The sequence below is a fragment of the Centroberyx affinis genome, unplaced genomic scaffold, assembly GCF_046629955.1.
Source record: "Centroberyx affinis isolate AG114_WGS23_722 - 3 ecotype Tasmania unplaced genomic scaffold, CSIRO-AGI_Caff_v1 ptg000078l_1, whole genome shotgun sequence".
NCBI classification, from domain to species: Eukaryota; Metazoa; Chordata; class Actinopteri; order Beryciformes; family Berycidae; genus Centroberyx; species Centroberyx affinis.
Genome location: NW_027278787.1, coordinates 159388 through 179534, shown reverse-complemented (window position 1 = coordinate 179534; position 20147 = coordinate 159388). Strand labels below are relative to the sequence as shown.

The 20147-nt window shown below is 40.4% G+C and overlaps 1 protein-coding gene across 1 annotated transcript in view; it reads right to left on the bottom strand.

Annotated features, from left to right (window-relative positions):
• Window positions 1-2954: 2954 nt before the first annotated feature.
• Window positions 2955-20147, bottom strand: part of LOC139645882 (CD81 antigen-like) — a 42928-nt gene continuing 25735 nt past the window's right edge. The window contains exons 3-8 of the mRNA XM_071521764.1: window positions 15786-15883; window positions 14161-14235; window positions 13356-13475; window positions 11702-11800; window positions 10075-10158; window positions 2955-5616 (exon numbers count right to left, since the gene is read on the bottom strand). Coding sequence (XP_071377865.1) covers window positions 5554-5616; window positions 10075-10158; window positions 11702-11800; window positions 13356-13475; window positions 14161-14235; window positions 15786-15883 — 539 coding nt within the window. The 3' untranslated portion in view covers window positions 2955-5553. The remainder of the gene's footprint in view (window positions 5617-10074; window positions 10159-11701; window positions 11801-13355; window positions 13476-14160; window positions 14236-15785; window positions 15884-20147) is intronic.

Sequence of the window (20147 nt, the reverse complement as noted above, 5' to 3'; positions counted from 1 at the left end):
CTAGGACTTGAGTGGGGAGGCTTGGACACAACGTCATACACTATCCGAAGGAACAATGACTGATACTGAGTTTGTTAGTAGGATGTGGAGTAGTGCATCTAGTTTATGTTCTTTACTAAGACCACACTAACACAAAAGGTCATGACTCCACTTATGTTGTGTAAATCCAGGAGTTTTCTATCATGCTAACGGATCTGGGTTCTGGTAGCCTATAGAAATGAAGTCCTAGATTGGATAGCATTCAGCTCCCATGGTGTTTAGATGAAGTCCTTTCTATGAATGATATTTCTATTTTATACTTTGCTGACGGGGCAGAGGTGGTTTTCTTTTTGGAGAGAGGCGGTGTTGGTTTTCAGAGGAGGACCTCGCCCATAACTATCGACAGAAGCTGACAGCATACAAATCAGACAAACAGACTGGCAGTGAGCATGCATAAATATAGACACATAGATTACCATCAGACAGACAGGGAGAGGGGGAAAGGGGGTGAGATGCTAGGCACACACAAATCTACTGGCCAAAACACTCACAAATAGTAAGGCTGCATGAGTTTGTGCATATGTGTGCATATTTTCTCATTGGATCCTCAGTGATCATCAAGTCACTTGATATGCGTTTGCATTGTCAGTGTATTCACCAAGGAATGGTTTCCAGGGGTGTGCAGCTTCAAAGGCATTCCTAGAACCAGAGGCATTTTAAAACCTCATCTGGATCCTATTGTCCATGGTTATAAAAAGACAAGGTAGGTCATGAGAGACGGAGACAGAAGGCAGGGTGGTTAGATACTGTTTGCGTAGATCAGGGATGGTCAACCATGTGGAGGGCCAAGACTGCAGGTTTTCATGCCAACCAAACAGTACAGCATCTAATTTCAGCGGTTAGTTCCTCCTCTCTGGTTGAAGGTGTGGTGCCCAGTGAAGCCAGCCGTTGTAGTGTTTGGTTGGAATGAAAACCTGCAGAATATTCATCCTCCATGGACCATGGTTGCCATCCGTGGTTTGGAGCGTTGATGGAGAGAAACATCAGTGGAAGAGTGAGGGGATCAGGTTTTAATGTGTACCTCTTAAAGCTACACTAGGCAACGTCACACAGTGGTGGCTCCACATGGCAGCAAGGGCAACCGTTTGAAACTTTTGAAATTTAATACCCAGAAATCCTGTGCCGTGATGCTTTATACCAGGGGTGCCCAAAGTTTTCGGCTCTGTGGGCCAAAATGTAATCTCACCAGTGAGCCGCAGGCCAAAATATATAAGCATGTTATGATCATTTTGAAATGCAAACTTTCATATAATTTTTTTATCAATATTCTTTTCTCAATGACCTCTATACAACAGTTCTCCCAATGTCTCAAACAAGCTCTCATGTTTATTGTTTGAAAAATGTTTGATACAACTATGTATATACAACTGACTATGTACTGTACCCTATTTGTAAAAAAAAAACACATTCGCTCAAATAAAATAAATAATAATAATAATAATAATAATAATAATAATAATAATAATAATATAATAATAAAGCTGCCTGAACTTGAAAAAACAACTGTAACCAGTTACCAAAGACATATATTTAACCAGCTAAGTCCATAGGGGGGGGGCTTACAGGCCCACAGCGCGTGTTCACTTCAAATTCAATTCAATAATTCCACTAACGTGTTTATACACAGGTTTTTTATCTATTCTAAATTATCTCATATTTCTGACCCCCCTCTGGCGGGCCGTTTTGGCCCACGGGCCACAGTTTGGGCACCCCTGCTTTATATCAAAGGGACGAGAGAGGCAAAAGATCTAAGATTGGTGGGTCCAGCTTTATCTGGGTAGAATGCTCACTCACTGCTGTTCATTTTACTCTTAAGTTTGGATTCATCATTTCCTGTGTGGAGATTTCCCATCAGTAACAATGCCTTGGCCTTGACGACATTAGTGGGAAAAGGAAGGAAACCAGGAAACCAGGCTTGAGATGGGGAGATAGGCATAGAGAGGCATTTCAGTGAGCATCTATATATAATATAAATTATTGAAACATAAGGCTTGATTGACTGTTTGAATTATATAAGTGGCAATCAGTATGCCATATTACATTAGAAATTGCATAGCTATTGTCTGCATCCCCCATTGTGTATCCAACACTTATTCGTACTGCAGTATTAGTACCTGAGAGGAAAGGAGTTCAGATTTGTCCTTTCAGTTACCAGCAAGTGTGCAGTAAAAGCAAATCCATCTGAGGTGTCATCACTTGTAAATCACAACGCTATATCTAACAAACTTTGCACATTTCCTGTCCAGAAATATACTATTAGGCAGTGGTGGAAGAAGTACTGAGATATTTTACTTCAGTAAAAGTAGCAATACAACAATGTAAAGATACTCCATTACAAGTAAAAGTCCTGCATTCAAAATCTTACTTAAGTAAATGTACATAAGTATTGGCAGCAAAATGTACTTAGGGTATCAAAGTAAACATACTCATTATGCAAACTGTCCCCATATAGAGAGTTATATTTTTCATAAATTATTGGAATATTAATACTGATTTATTGACTGCTTATGTACATGTAAGCAGCATTTTAAAGTTGTCAACGTGAAGCTAATCTTAACAATTTAGCTATACTTTTGGGTAGTCTAATCTATAACAATGCTATTTTATAGTTATTTTATAAAGATGATCAAATGTTTTAAATATAAAATATTGATCTGAAAAGTAACTAGTAACTATAGCTGTGAAATAAATGTAATGGAGTAAAAAGTACAATATTTCCCTCTAAAATGTAGTGGAGTATATGTACAAAGTAGCATAAAATGGAAATACTCAAGTATTATATAAAGTACAAGTACCTCAAAATTGTACTTAAGTACAGTACTTGAGTAAATGTACTTAGTTACTTTCCACCACTGTTATTAGAATTCTTTCTTTTTTTCCTTCGGTTTCACAGAGAAAAAGACAAGAGCACTTGATTCATTATTTGTAAAATACATTTAATCCCTTAATATTTGGGCAAACCAAAGTCTACAAGAGTAGAAAGGGTTGATATTGTGGCAGTGGACTCCCGAGTGTTAGTCACCATGTTGAAAGGCAGCAACATGGGCAGTAATACTGTCAGAGAAACATGTCTCTCTCATCATTGGGTTTAACCTGATCTGTGCTGTATACTGGGTCAAGGGCATACAATGAAATAAGATTGTTTGAGATGCTTTGCAGATCAGTTTTAACTAATTAACAGGGGGTGGGGGTGGGGAGGTGGGGGGGAGAGGCTGGAATTGGGCAATGTGGTGTAGTGCCACTACACATTTAATCAGATTTTACCTTCTCTCAGGTGGTACTGCCACAAAATCTGCCACCCTTTCTGTCAAGACACCTCTGACAACGTACCAGACAAAGATATCACAATAAAAAGGCAAAAGGCATACATTGTCTTTCCACAGCCTTCATGGTTTTCATTAGTAGAATACTACAGAGCTGTACATATTACAAGACACTTTTTCTGTTTCTCAGTATAGGTATAACACATTAACAAGACAAGGTTTTAGTTGGCTGACAAAAGCCATAATAATATGTAGGGTTACACAAGATGATATGGCGTGTGTAAGTGTGTGTGTGTTTGTGTAAGATGTGTGAAGACGTACGTGTGTGTGTAATAGACAAACTTTATCGTTAGAGTGCCATTATGCATTAGTTGGTCAGTGGTGTCAGTAAAGTTGCATTAGGAACAGACCTCAGACCAAAACTCCTATCAAGCCTATATGATGGTATAAAAAGAAATCAGCATGTAGGGTTGCCTATTGTGTGTTGTATGATGGGCTGGACCTCAGCAGGGTGTTGAGGTTGACACACAAGCTGATGAGTGTGACTCCACTGCCCTCTGCTGGTAAAAAAAATATTGCCACTGTAATCAGACGAGATGTAACAAACACACAGCATGAGCAAACACATTCATGCACACACACACACTCACACATCGTCTATTTCCACAAGCCAAGCCAGCCACAGTATTGTACCCACAAGAGTGGAGCAACATGGCAAGCAACGTGAGCAGGAGGACAAAAAGCTCAGTGCAAACCACTGGTTGGAAATTTGGTTATATGGATGGTGACCAAAAGGAAAGTTAGTAGGCTCTAAAACAGGAGGAGGTCAAAACCAGATCACACCAGACAAGACAGGACAAGACAAGACTAGACAGGGAAAAGCAACCTAGATTCAGAACACCAAACCGAGGCTCTTTCTACTGTTACATTACACTGCATGTTGGAGTCTAGCCATGTGTTCAAACTGTGAGCAACACAATCAAGTCACCAGAAGTCCATTCTTTTCCTACAGATCTGAGCAACAAGGGGAACTCCCCTCCCTCAGCCAGGGAAGCTCAGCTGAGCCATTTCCCTACCGTTGTGATTTAATTTAATGAACAATAGTTTCACCTGGCAAGTGTAAAATGGATGGGAATTTGACTAAAGCCAATAAAAGCTTCCCAGTTCTCTACAACTTTTATTTTGATTTTTTTTTTTTTTCTGTATATTTTCAATTAATGCTATCTAATTAAACTATGTTTGCTCATCAGGACAATATAATATTATGAAATGGAACACCAAAGCAGCAAAAATACATGAGTTCCATGATTCTAGCTGCACAAGACAACTACATACAGTATATGCCCACTGCCCACAGTCTGCCAGAATAGAGTAACACATCAATGAAGTTGCTCACAGTGTGAACACATGGTGTGTGCAATATCTGCCATTAAATATTTTCAGTTGGGGGAGCTGATTATAGCATTGAACAGGTCAACTTGACAGGACTTGACAGTTAATCAACAGGACAAGCAATCTAAAGAAAGAACAGCCAAAGACAAATCAACAAAATAACCCATGGAGCCAAAATGGCAGAAATCACATCACTTTGATTCCAACTCAAATTATGCATTTAGACGCTTCCCTCATCAGTCAATTCCTGCAGACTTTACTCAAGGATGTGGATTTGTACCTATGGGATGGTCTGTAGGACAGGGAAGTGTGTGTGTATGTGTGTGTATGTGTGTGTGTGTGTGTGTGTGTGTGTGTGTTCACCTCTCTATGGCATGGCTAAGACTAACATTAGTGATACTAGCTAGAGTAGTGTGGTGCTGGTCATATAAACCAGTATCTAGTTCAGTCTAGAGCAAGGCAAACAAGCAGAGAGTGCAGGAAAAATATAGGAGGGATCTAATATAACATCCATGCTCAGGCAGTCATAAAGCACTGTTAATATATATATTTATATACAGTTTATACATAAAACAGTGAAAAAACATCCATAAAACTGAGAAGAATAAAAGTGTATGGTCTTCAGCAAGGAAGCATAAAGCTCCACGGAGGATGATTTACGTTGTCTTCTCAAAGAATTGATTAAATCCAGCAAGCAAGTATGTGTGAAATTTACTGGTTATAAAACAGGAGAGAGAGATTGTGTGTGTGTGTGAGAGAGAGACAGCGAGAGACAGAGAGAGAGAGAGATACAAAGAGGGACAGAGACAGAGAGAGAGGTTGTCCTTCCATCAATGGTGGGTGTTGGTCGCCCATAGCTTTAGTAGACTGGGCTGTTGCGAATCCCACAGCACAACACCATGCTGAAGATCATCTCAAAGATCTGGGAGGATGAACACAAACAGAACCGGTACTTAGATTTTCCTTTCCTCAAACTGTAAATCTTTCTTTCAAATGTACCATTTGGTGCCACTGGGATACTGAAAATGCAGTTCATATTCAGTGAGGAAAAAACACATGAAGACACAAGGAGCTCCTGCCCAAGATAATACAGATAGCTAGGGATGCACTGACAGATTGCCCGCCAATCATAATCGGCAGATAAGCGTTTTAAATAGGTCATCTGTTGACTGACTGATCACTGTTTCATCTGCCCGATCAAAAAAACAAAACAAAAACAAAAAAAAACTGCATGTATGCCACATAAAAAGTATGACCCAATTTTGTGGCAGTCGGTCAGCAGAACATTAGTAGCGTAGAGTATCGATTAGAACCAAATATATAATACAATATAAATTAAATTAAATTAAATTAAAATACATATTGGACAGAAGGCAGACTATGCTGCCACAATGAAGTATTTCTATGTCAACATACTTGTCTTCACACAACACATGGGTGGTATTTATATTAGGGCTGCAACTAACGATTATTTTCATTGTCGATTAATCTGTCGATTATTTTCTCGATTAATCGATTAGTTGTTTGGTCTATAAAATGTCAGAAAATGGTGAAAAATGTGGATCAGTGTTTCCCAAAGCCCAAGATGACGTCCTCAAATGTCTTGTTTTGTCCACAACCCAAAGATATTCAGTTTACTGTCATAGAGGAGAAAAGAAACCAGAAAATATTCACATTTAAGAAGCTGGAATCAGAGAATGTAGACTTATTTTTCTTTAAAAATTACTCAAACCGATTAATCGATTAATTTAATAGTTGACAACTAATCGATTAATAGATTAATCGTTGCAGCTCTAATTTATATGAACTAAAGCATTAAGCATTATGTAAAGCATTAATAAGGAGTCATAGTAGTTTTAAGAGTCAGTTTTCCTCATTAATATACAAATTAAGGCAGCAAGGTGCTCCAAAATCTAATCAGACCATCTTCTCTATAGGGAACCTTTGGTGTAAATATGAAGTTTCTATCATGTATTGTTCTTGAGTTATTGGGCTCTATTTTCGTGAATCAATGACACAAGGCGCAAAGCGAAGTCAAAGGCGCACAGTGCAAGTCCACAGGCCGTGCCAACTGATTTTTGGTGCTGCACTGCGAACCTCTGGCAATGAAATTACCAGACACGGGATCAGATTAGGAGGAATACATCATCACTAGGTGTGGTGGGCCTGGCTTCATGACCAATCAAATCACCTCTTTTCTTTCTCTTTAAAAGCATGGTAGAGAGCGGTTACGCCACAAAAGCTTCTTCCAAGAGGAAACTGATGTCCTCGTGTGGGAGGTGCAGAATCGCCACAGATATACAGCCCCTTCATCCAGCAGCCAGTCCCTGACATCTATAGCGGATGCGGCCATCTTCACAATCCCCACTTAAAAGTGTGGAAGGTTCCGGGGGGGGAATTCCCTTCAACATTGTTTGCATACTTTAGTGGTCGACCGATACATCGGATTGGACAATATTGGATAGTTAGGCTTTGCGATCAATTGGACCCCAACCGTGTCAGCAGATGGTGTATTTGGGAGTGCAGCTCGGTCCGTCGGAACCCAGACAAGCGGCTGTTGTGGAGGTGGTTCGGCGGGTGAAACTGAGCGAAACGTTGATGTTTCTCACTTGGGTCTCATGTCAGCGGCTCACCCTGTGGTTACATTGCTGCACATGAGACACCTGCAGAGGTGGTTTACCAGGCTGCGTTTGGATCCATGACATCACAAACGACACCTGGTGACCATCCCCCCGACGAGGACTTGGACTATTGGGAAGTCCCCCAGATACTGGCGGTAGGAACACCGTTAGGGAAAGTAGCCTCCTATATATATCAGTGTTCATGGATGCCTCCCAGAGAGGGTGGGGGGGGGACCCCCCTGGCGAGGTTGGTAGGTGGTCTGTGGCCTTCAGGGGAAAACCGTCACATCAACATACTGGAGCTGACAGCGCTGTTGTTGGTCCTGCAACACTTTGCACCCGTTACAGGGCAAAGATGTGCTGGTGAGGGCCGACAATCAGACTACGGTGGCTTACATCAACAGACAGGGCGGTGTTCGATCTGCACCTCTGTTGAAAGCCACAGAGAGCCTGTGGCAGTGGGCCACAGAGAACCTCTGTTCTCTCAGGGCGTTTGTACATTCTCGGCCTGAAGAACATGGTGGCTGACCTCATGTCGAGGGGCGGGCCCCTAGCAGACAAATGGATGTTATATCCCGATATTGTGGATTGGATTTGGACCCTATTTGGGAGAGCGGAAGTGTATCTTTTTGCCACAAGGCAAAACACTCACTGTCCGCTGTGGTTCTCTCTGTTTCCCCGGGACACTCTGCCCCTGGAGAGGCTACTCTCAGGAGAGGCTGTCTGTCATCCTGGTAGCCCCAGACCACACGGCGGCACCATGGTAGACAGAGATGACTCAATTGTTGGCAGCTCCACCCTGGACAGTTCCTCAGTTTTGGGGTCCTCTGTCACAGCTGAACGGCGCGATAGGTGCAATGCCCAGTCTGGGACAGCCTGTCAAGGTTTGGTTCCTGAGAGGGACAGACTGATGTCTGCAGATGTGGTGCAGACTATCTAGGGCGCAATCCACCATCGCTAATTATGAAGCAAAATGGTTGGGTTTTCAGGAGTGGTGTGGGGAGAGAGACACTGATCCTCTGAATTGCTCAATCGGATCTGTTCTCTCTTTTCTCCAGCACCTACTGGAGAGGGGATTGGCACATTCTACCTCTCATGAAGCGTTTTGTGCTGGAGGCTAGGAGGAAACACCCTGTGATGTGTTCCATCGCTCCTCAACGAGTTAGGGTTAGGACTAACTCTAATCAAGAGTGTAGTGCCTGAGCGGTGCTCAGACAGAATTTGTCCTTTATGCCTAAGAACATTAATAGTTCATTTAGGTCAAGGATGATTCACCTGGCTGCATTCTATCCTCCTCCTCATGGAGAGGAGAGGGAGGAGAGGTTGCACTGTGCATGGGTTGGCATGTTATGTGGAACGCACACATTGAGGCGAACACAACAGTTGTTTGTGTGCTATGCGGAGTGGCTGGCAAGCCCCTGTCAAAACAGAGACTCGCCCACTGGCTCTGTGATGGTATATCACAGGCTTATGTGTTGGCAGGCAAGGATCCCCCCAGGGCTATCTGTGTGCATTCTACACGCAGTGTAGCAGCGTCTACAGCCCTGTTCAGTGGGATTGGTGTGGAGGAGATCTGTACAGCGGTGTCATGATCGACACCCTGTCCATCAGATTTTATCTGTTGGGTGTGTCTGGGTCTCTGGCTGACCTGTTGCATGGTGTTTACAGTCAATTCAATTGTCATCATGTTAGTGTGACGGCAGGGAGTGAAGTAATCGGGCCTCCCCCCTAAGCATTAGATCCCGGTTAGAGGGTGAAGCCTGTGTGAACCTCATCCCAAGATTGTGAAGATCGTATGTCACTGAATTTGTGGCGATAAATATGCCAGATCATCGGTTTGAGAAAATGTAAACACTACTATTGACGCAGAACTATAAATTAGCCTTTACTGGTAACATTAATGACACCTTCATTGAGTTTGAAACATATTGAAATGGGTTGCTAGCGTTTATTATTGTATGGATATACTGTATATCTTTTCTATTTATATGGTGCTTCTGTTATCAAACCATCCATTGCTCCACCAATTAAACTTTAATGTCGGCTATATTGTATGCATTCTATTCAATAATTCGGCCATACTTTCAGTACATCCTCTACATTTTTATGTAGCAATGGTGGTTGGGGGTCATTTTGATTTCGGTGCCACATCTATCCTTATTTTGGTCTCGGTTTTGGTTCGGTTCTTATATTGGGAACTTAATTATGACGAAAGCTCTTGTAAACATTGGAATATCATGTTGACTTTTAGGGGAAATTAGGCTAAAATGTCATGGGTTTTTTTAATTTCACAATTTCTCCATCAGTGGTCACCACTGCTAAATAAATATAGAGGAAACACTGACTTTGGTGTAGAAGCTTACTTCTACTACTTTTTTCCTGCAGTGATGCTCCGTGGCTGCCCAGCAAGCTCTCACTCTGAAGTTGCTGTAACTTTTATTTACAAGAAGACATCTAACTTTCAGCAGAGACTTCACTGGAGTCTGTAGCCCAATTGAAAGTGGTGGTATTCAATGGTGAAGTTGTGCACAATCATCAACTGCGGCGCAGCTGCACATTCATCAGCACATGGGAATTCTCATCTCTGACAATCAAAGCCTATGCTGATTGTTTGTAGCTCTACTGTCCAGCAGCACATTGCTTGTTAAAGTCACAAAAATAGCATAGAAGCTCCTTTTCTGAGATACTGAATGCAGAAATATTCCATTGACACCCTTGATGTATAATGTGTGTATGACTGACCAGCTCCATATACTCACCATGATAACCGCGACCACCAGAGCAGCAATACCGATGATGTAAATCTTATCTGAGAACAGGTCCTCGATCCTGTTGTGGCAGTTCTGCACAGGGAAACAACCAAAGCCACATTTTACATCTGCTTCACCTAATGACTGCTGACCGAGTCTTCTACTGTCTACAGTGATACACATGAATAGAAACACCCAAAAGAGAAGAAATGAGAGAAAAGAAGGAAAACAGGATTTAAAATAATAAGAATAAATAAATAATAAAAATGATTTGAAGTGTTGGATCTGAAAAAATCATTAAAAATACAACACAAATCACATTCCATGAATACTAGAAACAAGCGTTCAGCCTTAAAATTAATGCCTGGCACAGTGAATACAGGCTTTGCTTAAATTATAGCACCAAATCACATTGTTTGGGCTGTAAAAATGGTTACATGGCTTCTACATAGCCATTAAGTCCTGCATCCACCGTTCCTCCCTATGGGCTGAAACTTTCAACTGTGTTGCACATCTCACTCAGTGATATCAAGGCAGGTATTTCACCTTTGGCAGCATCAAATACTTTGCACTCAAACAATTGTTACTGCTCCTGCATTAGATTACTGGTCGATTCCTGTGCCTGTAAAGCTCCACACCATAGCTTATCAGTTACGCTGCATTTACATTGTGGATGTTCATTGTTGTCAAGTACCGCCTACCACCTGCAGACGCAAATTGGTGTCTGTGGGTGGTTTCCTTTTCCTTCCTTGCTTTCTACTGCAGTGGTGACGACAGACCAGATGTTGTCTAGAAAAATGAATGAAGCCATCTATTTTTGTCCACCTACTCTTCTTGTCTCGTTTGCCAACAAAGTTAAAATAGGGAAAAAGCAAGAACTTGAAAAAGTGAAAAACTTGCAGTGCCAAATTTTGGTTTGGCTGAACTATTCTGATTCCTTGCTTGGCCTCCTGTTCATTTACAGCGGGAATCATATTGAATAATTTCTGTAAAACATAACCTATTTTGAAATGAAATGTGGAAAATGAACAATGACACACAAACATTTTTACTGAATCAGTGCTCATCAAGTTATGTAACCGCTTGTTTATCAAAATCACCTTGGCAGTGAGAAGGCAATTTGCCGTTTCAAATGACATCCAGTGATGCTGAGTGATACACTCTCAGGTAGGGCTGGGCGATAATTCAATATTATCGTTTATCGTCTTTCAGTGGAATCATATCGTGATGATATGAAGATATTTTGATATCGTGACACATATTTCTGCTGTCTAAATTGATGATGACAAGCAAATTTTACTTATAAACTCTGATAAAAATGAGGTATGGTAGGAATATTATTTGAATATTTCTGTTTTTTTGACATCACACCTAACATTACCATTCGGTTCAATGAGATGAACATTAATTTGATTATTTAACGTGATTTTGCATACATAGAACCATATCGTGATATATATCGACATTGAGAAAAATCCTTATGATTATCATGATATTGATTTCAACCATATCGGCCAGCCCAACTCTCAGGTGTGGCTTTATAGTAGATTGCAATGTGAACACAGCATCACTGTATGGCCAAGCTGTTGGGAGTGGAAACTTGTGATGAAAGTTTGAGATGGATGATCTAACTTACAGTCATAGATCCAGATTTGGGGCAGAGGCTGGTCACGCCAAATGTGTCTGTGATGGCAGTCAGGACAGAGGTCACATGACCTTTACCACAGCAGTCCAACTGAAACACAAACACACATATGATGCAATACATCTCTCTCTCTCTCTCAGTTAAATAATGGTTCAGAATAAATGTATTGGTTAATCTGGGTTGCGATGTTGGTTATGCATTAGTTCATGATTAAGCCTTCATTTACAGGCAGATTTTAAGACATGTGCTGTTGATTGAGGTCTTGCCAATATCAAATTGACCGCTACTTTTTTGTAATATTATGTTAACACACATCATTGGAAACCTACAACTCTAGAAATGATCTTGATGTCCATCTTGGAGGGGTTAACACACTCAATGTGAATGTAAACACATTCAAAAACAAGACTTCCACAATGGTTCTTAGTAACAGAAGGTTCTGCCAACACCTACATATTAGTGTGCTTGCTGAAGGCGAGCACAGTAGGCTACTACTACTATTGCTCATATTTTTATATTGTTATTATTTCACACAGATTTTGTGACCCTATCCACTCCTACAGTTGTGATGCTACATGGACATACATTAACAAATCCAGCTTGTGGCAGAGCAAGTTGCTATTTGTCTCAATAATCAAGTTTTTCATATATTCAATTTTTATTGCGAATTTTAGCCATCATTCACTTGAAAGGAGCCATTTAGTCAGCAGAGCAGGACAGTTCAACCTGTGTTTGATTTTTAAGGTGTCAAGTAGAGGCAGACACAGACACACACACACACATTCTTTCTTCCCATTGTCTCTCATTCTGTCTTCTGTAGTGACTATCATTGCTACCAGGAATGTAATGATCATCTGATTGGAGTCGAACAGACCTGGTCGGGAGAAATCGCTGTATTGAAACATATGGGACCGGGTGAAAGCAGGGGGGGTTGTTCACAAATGGTACTGGCGTTTCATGACAGGGGAAACCCGATTCAACGGTCAAAATCAAGACAAGTGTTTCTTCTTTCTTCTGCATGTTTGTTTTTCTCTTCATATCCCACACTATGACAACCCCTGAATGAGGCTATATGCTGCCTTCACATGATGTGGGAATATTCCTTCGAGTGACTTGATGGCTCAAAGTAAAAACTTGAAAGGGTTCATGAAAGCAATGCACTCAAGACATGCTTTTTTTCCCTTTCATTTTTAACTGTTCATTTTAACTAATTACCCTTTTTGTACTATTTTGTAGTGACACGAACTTGACCTAAAAAGTTGTCCTTCAAAACACTTTTAAACGTTTTCAAGTTTTTGTGAACTTTTTTTTTTTTTTACCCCTGATGTGTTTACATCCCTGATATTTAAGTCAATTTGTTCACACACACACACACACACACACACACACACACACACACACACACACACGGTTGCTTTGTCAGCAAGTACACTCGCATTTCTTTTTTTCCTGAAAGTCCTGCCTTTAGAAAGATTAACTCACTTTTTTAAAAAACCTCACCTAATCTACATGAATCACATAGGTGACCTGTTTTGGATTCCAACGGGTCTAGTTGACTGGTTTACATCAATGGCTTCCAACAGGGACAAGCTGAAGAACACATAACAATTACAAAATGGAATATCTTCATAGTTTTTGTTCATACCGTCTCGTGGAACACCCTGAGCGCGGAGGCGGCGGCCTGCTTCTTGTCCTTGTCGGTCACAGCATCTGTCAGGGCTTTGTCATACATGGAGTCATAGAAGTTGATCATCTCCTTCGACACCTGGCACAGGAACAAAGCTGCTGTAAAGCACTGGCAGAGTCTATGAGCTTACCCTCAACTCCTCACCTGGTTACAGTAGTTCGGGTCATGCTTGCCTTAAAACACATGGATGAAAATTACTTTATCAGAAATAGCATTTAAAAATTACTTTGTATTTAAATGTATTTAAGACATTTTAATACTTTTTAGGGCCTTCATTGCAGAAGATTTGCTTTTGGTCTATTTGGGTTTGGTTGAGTTGGGTTAAAAATTTCAGGCCCAAGTGTATATGTGTGTGTGTGTTAGGGCTGGGCGATATGGACAAAATCAAATATCACAATATTTTTGACCAAATACCTTGATATCGATATTGCGACAATATTGTAGGGATGACTATTGGTGCTTTCACAAAATATTTACACAATGAGATTTTTGATAAATAATCATCAGTAATGTGGATATAATGACTAAGTGGGTAAAGGCAAATAATAGAACAGCTAGAACAGTCTGGTAAGTTCAGAAAATGACATCACTTTACTGTAATGCAGCCTTTAAAACCAGGAAAAGACACTTATGCCATATCACGATATTACGATATCCAAAATCTAAGATGATATCTAGTCTCATATCACGATATCGATATATATTGCCCAGCCCTAGTGTGTGTGTGTGTGTGTGTGTGTGTGTGTGTGTGTGTGTATCCTACAGTATCTTTGTGCATGAAGCCCCAGATGCCAGCTGCGACCTCACAGGCGAACAAGATGACCAGGCAAGCAAAGAACTGCAGGAGAGAACAGAAATCTCAATCAACAAGTTTTCTATGATGTGATACACAAGTACAGCCATAAACCAAACCTTTATGAGCAGCCAACACATAGTTGATCCAAATCATTCTAACTGTGATTGTTACACTCTGTAATATTTTGGTCAAGGACCTTCGTCAGGCATATCAGGGAGTATATATTATGTTAAGGCCTAAAATTGGTCAATCACATCCTATTACTCATTAGCAGAAATAGGCTACACATGGCAGTCAATAATACAAGCAATGACAGTCTACATTACAACATTCTAAATACATAGACCTATACAATGTAATCACATCATAATAATTAGCATTTAGAAATACATCACATTGCCATTATCAATAAATGCATAAAACAATAGAAAAACCTAAAAATGTTTTTAAAAGGCTCTTCTGAAAGTTTCAATCCTGACTAAGGTGACTGTGTTTAGAGATTTCACATTAATCTTGAAATTAATCTTTTTGTGTCCCTGACTGGACAGAAAAAAGGGAATTTTGTCCCTGACTGGACAAAATTCAACTGGTTTGAGGACAAGATGAGGTTCCATTTCATTCTTCCTGACCACCAGAGGCAGTACTTAACACTGGATATTAAGGATGCACATTTTCCAAAATTCTTTTGATCGATTTCCACTTAAGTTAACTCAAATATCAATGTTCGTTAGTCGTTAGTTTGTTCTCTGATGGGGTTGCCCTTTGGCCTAACCGCCATATTTTTTACCAAAGAGGTTGACTACCTCCCATGCCAATCAGGGCACTGAGCTAGCACCACATAATCCTATGCACCTACAAGGTGAGGGGGATGAGAAAGCAGTGCTACTCTGCCCACTGTATTTAGAGGTAGCATCTGGCCTTTTCTAGTCTGTTGGACTTTTCGTCTGCTATGGTGGACACAGGAAAGGCCACGCCGTCCTGTGTGGGCCATTCCACCAAGAGTGTCTTCACATCTTGGGCAGTATTGAGGGTTGTATATCTGGGCGACATATGAGTGACAGCTATGTGGACTTTGCCATGCACCTTTGCCAGATTCTACAGGGTCAGTGTCGCTGTTCCCCATGCTGTGGCAGCAGCTGTTCTATCTCGGCCCACAGCCTGCTCTCAGTAAGGTGGGTGCGGGATGACTGCCAAAGTTCCTTGTCACTCGGAATCTTGGTGAGAGGATTGTGTAGGGACAAACTTCGAGATGACCGGGCCATTTACACTGGGGAGCTGACAGCGCCCTGGGGTCACACGTGACTTTGTTGGTATAAGTGCTCAACCTGCTTGTGCGAGGTTGTGCACCACTGATGATATCCAGTGTTATGCACTGCGTCTGGCCGTCATCCAGAATTCATAGTCTTATTCATAATCTTCGCTTTATTTGACTAGTTGAAGACAGGATGAGGATTTATTTGACTAGTCTGAGGACAAGATGAGGTTATATTTGACTGGTTGAAGACAAGGTGAGGTTTTATTTGACTGGTTTGAAGCCAAGCTAAGGCTATTTGAATGGCAAGATGAGGTTTAATTTGATTGGTGTGACTCACAGTTCCCAGTAGACACTGGGACTCCTGGATGGCACCATAGCACCCAAGGAACCCGACAACCATCATCACTGCACCAACAGCAATCAGGATGTGGACACCTAGAGAGAGAGAAAGACAGACCCAAAAATTTAGGCAATTGAAAAAGGTTGTCATTCATGGCAAGAAAGACATGAACGCCTCTGCTCACGCTGCAGACAAAATGAGACTGAGGGTGAGATGCTAAATATCTCCCTATCAAGAGATGTTTAGTAGTAGAATGACCAGATAAGAAAATTGGATTCAGTGATGAGACAGACAATTGATATTGCTGCAAATTTTGTAGATATGTCAGAATTTGTGGACTAAGACTAACACAGATGAATATTGACCAGCCAAGCAGAAGACTGCTAGGAATACCTCCTGTAATCCCTGAAAAATAGTGACTTATTGTCCCCCACCAAAGGGGGGACAATGGATCGGTCTCCGTCCGTTAGTTTGTTTGTTCGTTCGTTCGTTAGTCACACTGTAACGTTGACTTTGTGCCGCTAGGGGGCGGCATTGACAATGAATGGGGACTCAGTGGTAAAGCAGGTCATACAGTTAAAGTTATCATACAATGTGGGGGACAATGAATGGGGACTCAGTGGTAAAGCCATACAGTTAAAGTTATCATAGGTAACATAACAGTCTACACACGCTACACACTTGGAGACATCAGACTGGGTTGATGTGTTGAAGTGAGAGTCAATGGAGAATATTTGGGCAAACCTCTAACCACAAGACACTGTAGTTATTGTCCAGTTGTTGGACTGTTGTACTGTTATTGCATCATCACTGCACTACCACTGTGCCTCAGTGTTGACTACTTATATCATTTTACCACTTACCTACTGTGCAATACCATATATCACTTATCATTTAGCATTTATATTATTCATAACACTCACGCTCCTGGTGTTGTATGTTATATTGTATATTGTATTATAAATTGTATTGTAGTGTACATTGTGTAATGTACGGATTGTATTTATTGCGTATTGTAGTTCTTATATTTTGTACTGTATTGAGTAAAAACAGGACAATTACAGTTACTACATTTCAAGATATAACTTGTAAGCCTAATTCTGAGAGTAGGCAACAGAAATATATGGTCAATCTGTCCTTTCATTGTCCCATACGAAAATGCTTATACAATTTCACTCATATTTCAAGTAGACTCAGCAATCACTGACTGACCCAAGGGTGGAACTACATCACTGGTGGGGGACAACATGTTTACTATTTGCTTGTTATTTTTTTATTTAGTTTGTTCTGTTAAAGCTTATCTGTAAATATTATATGCATGTATGAACTTGCTCTTACTTGTGTATACTTTATATTAATTCTTATTAATATCCATGACTGCTTTGGCAACACGAGTACAACAAGTATATACGTATATTGTAATGCTAATAAAATTCTGATTCTGATTGTGAGAAAAAACACAGTGGTTTTAAAGCCTCTAAAAGGTGACTAAAGTTGCAACAACTCCGCACCTCATTTCAACATGTGAGTGCAATGACCCCTGATATACAGCAGGGGGCACAATGTTGTTTATATGCCAATAGGCTGAAGTGAGTCATGTTCCAATCATGTTCACAGGAAGTTATTTGCTCTTCAATTATACAAGGTGCCTGCCCCTTCGTTCAGCACATCATTCTTCATCCAAAAGGTAAACAGGTCTTGGAAAAATGTATTTAATTGAACATTCTGTCAAGGACTCAATAGAGAACTGCATCCAGTGTCACATATGAGTGTTTGCTTTGCAATGTGTGGAATATGCCTTTTTATGCTCATACAATTATCTCCGTTCTCCATGTACGTAACCCAGTCATGTTTGGTGTCAAACAAATCAATAATTTGTTTTGGCTCACCAAGAATGTGTTATTACTATGTGCCATAAACATAGTTTCTGATACATCCACGATGACGTATAGAGAACACACATCAAACATATAATATTATAAGCACATCTAACTAAACAAGCCTCCATTTGCTACAACTGGAATGAAAAGGGTGCAGCATGTCAAGAAAGAAGGAGACTTGCTCAGTGTTTTATGGTATGAATAACCTCTACCAATTATGAAATCAACTGACTATCGCTTTGGTTTACATTTCGCTCTCATTTTTCTTCAAGGCAATATTAGTGTGGTCATAAACAATCGGCTGAGGACAGGTCAATTAGTAGAGTAGCTGGGGAAAGGAGAGTAGAAAAAGGGAAATAAAAGTTTAGTTCAAAGGTTTCCAGATTTGCACCATATCAAAGCCCTGTCTGAAACAGCAAGACACCAGACGGGTACAAATTCATTTTTTAACCTCTATTTAACTAGACGCACTATTATTTACATATTGTGTCTAGTTAAATAGAGCGTCTATTTACATTAACATACTCAATATGGTGCCAGGCTGTGGCTGAGGCCTAGATAGACAGACAAGGGTTTAGGACTTAAACAAATATTCAATAAATTCAAAAACTAGACTTAGACTTTTTCAAAAAACAATTTCTGTTTTTGAATAATCTTTATATTTCGATTTTCCAGTGATGGCCTCCACAGGCAATCCACCATTAACTTAGAGAAGTAATAAGAGGAGTGGTGTCCATTGATAAGAAATTGATGGAGGAAGAACAATAGCCTAATCTGCACAGCGCAACTATTTTTTTTTTTTTGGAAAAGCTTAATACTTTTTGTTTATTTATCATATTTAGCTGACACATTACACTGTACACTTTTGTGCATTGATAAAAAAAAAAAAGCGACATTTCGATTTAAAAAAAAAATTTGTTGTAAGGTTTAAAAAAGCGTGCTCTTGATTACAGATTATTTGAGTATTCACAGTAAGATTTGCATGCTATTGGGAAAAAAAGAATTCCAGTTGCAGTCCAACAAGGGTTTGATGTAGGATAAAACAGGCAGGGCTAACAGCTGGGTGGAAGGATGGGACTGGAGAGGAGAAACAGCAGTATACCACGGTTGCTGGTATCAGGGTGGGGCGGGTGCTGCAGTCAGAATCTCTCTGTGTATTTTAGCCCAAGTATCATTACTCCTGCTTAACGTCAGCTCAGACATAATTAGATTCTGGACCACTAACTGGTCCCATACCCGCTCTCTCCTCTCTCCCTCTGTCCTTCAGCCTTCTGCCTCACCCACCACCACCACACACACACACACACACACACACACACACTAAGGCTAATTTCTAAATCGATATCTTGGCGACGGACCAAGTGCTCCCTTCATCTACTTAATTGTGGCTGTCCAGTCTAAAAGTGTAGTGCTGGTAGCACCCCCAAAGATGGAGCTCCCGAAAAGATGACATCATTGGGGTGGGGCAGAGGGAGTGGCAGTGGGTCAATATAACGTCACACCTCTCCCCTTTCCTTCCAACTCAATCTTTGTCTCTCTCTCAGATATTGTTTGCCATTCAATCTCTCCCTCTCTTGCCACCCCCCCCCCACTCCATCTCTCTGTCCTCTCTGTGTAATCCATTTGCTCATTTGGAATATGTTCTCAATAATTCCATTTACTTGAATGTCTTTTCCTGTCTATCTTGATTTTATCTCCTCATGGATCCTCCTCCCATTAGGCTCTCTGCCTCCATGTATCAGTACTACTGCATCTCTCCTGTACATAGAGGAGATGATGGATTGCACTCTTTTCCATGATATTGTTGCTATGCCGTGAGATCATGTATCAAGATATTTATTTAAATTTCAAGGCTATAAATAAAAGACCACATGATGCTATATCAAGTGATGTTCTTAAATAAAGAAGGTTCCCATCTAGTAAGTGATTCCTGGCTTTTCATTCAAAGATGTTAGTTTTTAACTTGTATTGGTCCTTCAGGACATTCTTTGAGGTTTTTATTGTAACCAAATGAAAAGGGAATTACAAATCACAATATCATAGAGCTGAATCACAAATATTTTGGGTATTGCAATGCATAATGAACCACAATCTTATTGTATTGCGTTGTGATAATACTATCAGCTTGGGAACCCATGGGTTGAACGATGGTTGTGTTATGTTTATTTTTAAATAATTACAGCTGTTTTTTTATAATGTCCACAAATGTAAAGTAACTAAAGTAACAACCATCAATAGTCTTCTAAAGTATTTTGGGGCTTTCGGATTCTATACGGATACATTTTTTTTCCCTATGACAAAAATGAATGGGATTTTAGGATCCCGTTTACCAATTGTTCTGTTCTTGAAAGAATGTAAAGTTGTAATGACATATGATGAAGTTATTACATATTAATATTAATATTTTGCTAACTACCATGGTGCGGACGTTGTGTGATTCTCACTTCACAAAGCCAAAAATAGGCAGTATAGCGTTGGA